General features: G+C 49.3%; 1 protein-coding gene across 1 annotated transcript; it reads right to left on the bottom strand.

Moving 5' to 3' along the window:
• Positions 1–425: 425 nt before the first annotated feature.
• On the bottom strand, positions 426–5,216 carry GPR50 (G protein-coupled receptor 50). The gene is given in 8 exon segments (XM_037059769.1): positions 426–771; positions 773–825; positions 827–1,233; positions 1,236–1,328; positions 1,331–1,810; positions 2,470–2,548; positions 4,340–4,415; positions 5,044–5,216. Coding segments are annotated over 8 exon segments (1,707 nt in total).
• Positions 5,217–5,514: the final 298 nt, after the last annotated feature.

The following is a 5,514-nucleotide window of genomic DNA, read 5'->3' as shown; positions in this document are numbered from 1 at the left end:
TATAGTGTGTAATGTAAGGGAATGTGCCTAGGTGATGGAATTAGCTTGCAATATGGCTGTCAGTCAGGGTCTGCATGTGTCTTTCTGTGTTTAGATTCAGTGAGGTACTGCACTTCAGATTACATATGCTGGAAAAACCTTAAAGTTAACCACTGTTTGGCCACCCCCAAGAGCATTTTCTATATAACCATTTCATCAGAATCAACTTCAGCATCAATAACCATAACCTTATGGTAGTCACTGCTGTCAGTGGGGACCCCACTTGAGTCAAGAGGGTAAGTGGCAGCCTCAGGCTCCACTGACAGCAGGATGGCAGCAGGCTCTAGGAGACCAGTGGCAGGGCTGGAGGCAGGCTCAGGGAGGTCAGTGATGTCACATTCAAGGCATCTGGTAGCAGTTGTCTCTGGGTGCAGGAGGCAGTGAGCTCAGATGGCAGGCTCAAGAAGGGTAGTGGCAGCAGACTCAGGATAGTTGGAGGTGGTAGACTCAGGGTGGCTGGTAGCAGGCTTGAGTTGGCCAGCAGTTGGTTTAAGGCAGCTGGTTACAAAGCCGAAGGCACTGTTGGAATGGCTGCCAGCAGGGATGTGGTGACCAGTGATAGGCCTGGAGTGGCTAGGGGCAGGTTTGAAATAGAGAGTCAGACTTGAAATAGAGACATCCTTGAAACGAACAGGGGTAATAGGCTTAGGTTAGACAGTGGCAGGCTTGGGATGACCAGAGGCAGACCTGAGGTGGCCAGAGACAAGCTTGGAGTGACTAAAGAGACTTTTGGTGGCCAGAGACAGATTTGCAGTAGGCAGAGGCAGGCCTGGAGTGGCCAGAGGCCAGCTTGGGGGTGGCAAGAGGCACGTTCAGGTTATCCAGCAAGAGCATTACCAGGTAGTGGAATGTTCCAGACATTTATTGGTGCTTCCTCCAGAACATAACAGGCAGGGGCATGGTCTTGTTCATAGGCTTGTTCTCTAGCTTGGTCATGGGCATGGACACAGGCACAGGTTAGGGCCCTGACCTCTCACATCTCATGCACATCAGTGATAAGGCTAGAGAGGAAGAGAATGAGGTGCTGTATAGCATGGAACATGGTTCAGTATTCTCTTCAGAAATTCTCATTAAGGAGCCCGTAGATCACAGCACTGAGGCAGCTATTGAAGTAGGCTATGAGGTAGGCTGCAAGATAAAGCCAGTTGGGGATCTTGCTTGCCATCTCTTTTGGACTGACAGCCACCAAGACAGCACATTAATAGGGCACCAGCACACTGCAAAGAGGAGGAAGATCAAAAACATGGTTAGAAAATTGCGAACCTCAGCAAGTTGGTTGTCAGGATGTGCCCAGCAGGGTCACAGGCCACCAGTATTTTCATCCAGATCCTCACATAGCAGAAACCCACTATGAGCAGAGGGAGGACAAAGTGGATACCGACAATGGTCACAGCAAAGATGGGGTTGTTCAGATAGTTGAAGATGCATGTATAGGTGTGAAGATAATACTTGTTGGTGCCAATATACATGTTGGGCAGGATGGCCAGGACAGTCAGGATCCAGGTGAAGACCAGGTAAATGCAGGTATTGCTCACACTGAAGAAACACTTGTACTGGAGGCTGTGACAAATGTAGCAGTAATGATTGATGGCAATTGCTATGATATTGAAGATAGAGCTGACCACACTCAGGCCTGTTATGAATCCAACCATCTGGCACTGGAACTGGCACAGATCCCAGCCCCCAATTGCCATGGCATGCAGCATCAAAGGGTAGAGGTAGATAGCCACCAGCAGATCAGTGAGGGAGAGGCTAACCACAAAGATGTTGCCTAAAAAACATATCAGGGGAGGGAGAGGGGGAAGGACAGAGAATAAAAAGTGGTAAATGTGGAAATATACACATTTAAGCTGGAGGAAAAAGCCAGCTGGAGTCTTGACAACTTATTGTAGAATTCTAGAATTCTTTCAAAGAAATATAGTTGTGTTTTTATTTACAAACATATTCTAGGTGATTCTGATGCACAGCCAGGGAGACCTGTCTTCTGCCCACATTATTTCTTCAGAAAGCAATAAGTACAAAAGCCCCTTAAGGAGCCCTTCAAACTCACACAGGGACATGCTGCCAACATTTTAGACAAAAACAAATGCAAACTTCCCCCCCCGGGGTGGGGGAAGGGAAGAGATTAGAGGAATGTCAGGAAGCCTCCTCTTCTCTCCACCCTGCAAAGTTAGACCTCTGCCTTCTCTAATCTCACATTGTATTCATAACACAAACAAGTCTACAAAGAACTGTCATTTTCTTAAGCAGCCTTTCTCAAAGTAATCAGACACACCTAGCCCAGTAAATCTTTACCATTTCAGAATTAACCTAAGGGAAAAAAGGAGGGGAAGAGAGGGAGCCCTGTATAATTTAGTCTGAGACCAAAGAAATGGTGAGCAGGGATATTTTTTAAAATCCAGAAAACCCTGCAAAGATCAGCAGAAGTACCTGCTTCATACCCATCCAGGCTCACAGCCACATAGGTATGGCATGTTTGCTGCCCTGCACCAGGGCAGGGGGGAGGGGTCTGAGAGGGAACAAGGGCACTAAGAGGGATCAGAGTTTGCTCTGCTCTCTCCGCCAGATTTCAGCCACTTCCCCCACTTCCCACAAGCAAATTGGGCCCTTCTGGTGCTGAATCCTGGGTGAATGGGCTTGTGTATGTTCTAGGACCCTGTGGTCTCTCCAACAAACTCTCCTGTGAGGCTAGGAGTTTCTCCCAGCACCTCAACCCCCATAGGTGGTTTCAATCAGTGGTTTTAGGCTTTATTTCCCCACTCTGGGACCCTGAGTTGATCGGTCTGTCCTGGAACCCAGTTTTGTTTGGTCTATCTGTGTGCAAATATGGGACAACCCTGCCCACCAGCCAGCTTGCGTGCCATGCCCCATTCCACAATTGGCCACCTCACTAGGTCCACCAGCCGCCACCCTGCGTGCCTGGTCTGCTCCTCCTACAGGTCTGGGTGAGTGTCTTCTTTAACTTCTTGGTTGTTGGACCCCCATACAGTTCAATTTTCTGTCAGTTCTGGGGTTTTTGTTTGTTTGTTTTTAAATTGTTGTTCTTCTTTTGGTTGTGTGAGGAGGCACAGTGTGTCTACCTACACCTCCATCTTGGCCAGAAGTAGAATGAGTTTTTTGATCCATCAGTAAATGAGTAGATAAAAAAACTATGGTACATTTACACGATGGAATACTATGCACCACAAAGAAATAGGGAGCCCTACCCTTTGCAATAGCTTGGATAAATCTGTAGATCATTATGTTAAGTGAAATAAGGCAGGTGGTGAAAGACAAATACCATATGCTCTCACCTATAAATGGAACTCAGTCAACAAACAAACAAGCAAGCAAAATATAACCAGAGACATTGAAATTAAGAACAAACTGACAGTAACCAGAGGGAAGGTGGGGAAAGATAATGGGGGAGAGGGAGGGGGAAGGGTTGTCAAGGAACATGTATCAAGGACACATGGGCAAAGCCAAAGAGGGTTAGGATCACAAGGGTGGGTGGAGGGGCTGGCTGGGGTTAGGGGGAGTGGTGGGGTGAAAGTGGAGAAAACTGTACTTGAACAACAATAAAAAATGACTTAAAAAAAGAAGTATTGCTCCTCTGCCTTCTTAACTCTAGTGCTGCCAGGGTGCGGAAGTGAGGGTGAGGTCCAAGTGTGTGCTCCTTGTCTCCAGGGGAGCAGAAGTCAAACACATCCACCAAAGTTTAGAAGAAAACTTTTAATGGCTGTGTACCTTCCTCTGCATTTTGAAACTTGCTTTGCATTTGATTCCTCGTCTGTGGAAAGTAATAACCACAGACTGCCAGCCTCCAACCCTGTGCCCTACCCTCCCAGGTCCTGAGTATCCAAACCCCTCAGACCCTCCTTCTCTCAATCCCTCCTCAATCCTTTGGTGCCAGAGAGAACAAGACCTGAGATCCCAAGGCTCCCTCCCTCCCTCCCTGGGCCTGAGCTGGGATTTTGGGCCCCTTTGCCCTCCCTTCTTCCTTCCTGACCCCTCTCCCTCCCAACCTGCAAAGCAGGTTCAATGCATTGATGCTTCGTAGTGTCTGCTGCCCCTACCACCAGCCCAGGTCGAAGCACCCATCAACCTCCCGCCTGCAGCCTGCTCTCTCCCCAGAGCACTGACTGACAGTGAAGGGAATCTCACCCGCTGCTCCAACCAGTCTCAGATCTGGTAACTTTACAGATTCTCTGAGCCCCCCACTGTCCCTCTGAGCTCTCCTGAAGCCCTCCTGCAGTCCTGTCTTCTATCCCACCACCCAGAGATGTCAAGCTTCTGAACTTCTCCTCTGTGACCTCAGTACCCAGCTTATGGACTTCGGGATCTCTGATGGTGCCATGATAGCTGCCACCACCTGCTGCGCCCAACCAGCCTGCACCCTGGGATGGCAGGACTGAGCTCAGCTCTGGCAGGCTCATATTGTCCTGCTTCACACTCAAGCATGGGGATCTGCGCTCTGTCCCCAGGGCATGGCTCAGGAGCCACCCTGGAGCTCCAGGGCTCTGTCATGTTTGCTTACAGCAGCTGAGCTGCCTCAGATAAACACCACCAAAGCTGCCTAGAACTTAACTTCCCCAGAGAGGGTCGCAGCCCCACTGCTCCCTCTACATCCACTCTTCCTGCACAGCCTCGGCACTGCCAGCTCTGCGTGTCTGGCTCTATGTGCTGTCCCCAGGGTTGCTGCCAGACTCTCTGCTCCATTCTGGTGCCAGCTCCCTCTGCATCAGGCTACTGACACACACAGGTCTGCACACACTGAGGGAACCCGGGCTTTGCACTTTGGATGCCCAAAGCTAGATCTCTGAGCTTCCTTGGTCTGGAGAAGCTCTAAGTTTATGGGACCCATGGATAACATCACCGCCCAGGTTCACAAAGAATTGGATAGCAAGGACATTCAATGTGAGGGTCTGTCCATGAATTCCCAATTCCGGGTGCCCAAACTAACATCTTACGGGTTGTGTGTGGCTGCCCGCTGGGTAAGGAGAAGGAAGGGTGGTTTACCCTTACCCAAAACAAGTTTTGGAGCTTCTTGTTCTCAAAATGACCATGGAGTTGTCTACAATGATGGTGATAACCATTGTGCAGAACATAAAGGTGATTAGAGCTGTTGGGTAACCTGGCTGTGGTAGCTTACAGTCAATACAGCCATATGGGGTGGGGACTGCTAGGGTAGGCAACATGTTGCTCTCAGAGGCCTTTAGGATCTCTCAGCCAGTCCAGACAGCAAAGAATCAGAGAACAAATGACAGCACCCTATCCCTCACTGATGAGCTTTTTAAGCCTCAAGAGGCAGATAGCCCCACCCTAATCCTTTGCCCCATCCCCCAGACCAATCAGACCTCACTGACCACCCCTGTTTTGGTCACCAACACTTCTTGGACAAATCCAAATCAAGGTGTTATCTTGCTTCTGACTGCTTTGTTTGTGCCCCTCTAGTCTATAGACCTCACGTGCACCATCCCCTAGGTATGTCTATCC

Source organism: Sturnira hondurensis, unplaced genomic scaffold (assembly GCF_014824575.4).
Source record: "Sturnira hondurensis isolate 20B ecotype Veracruz unplaced genomic scaffold, ASM1482457v3 Scaffold0011291, whole genome shotgun sequence".
Lineage (NCBI taxonomy): Eukaryota > Metazoa > Chordata > Mammalia > Chiroptera > Phyllostomidae > Sturnira > Sturnira hondurensis.
This window is presented reverse-complemented; position numbering and strand designations above follow the sequence as displayed.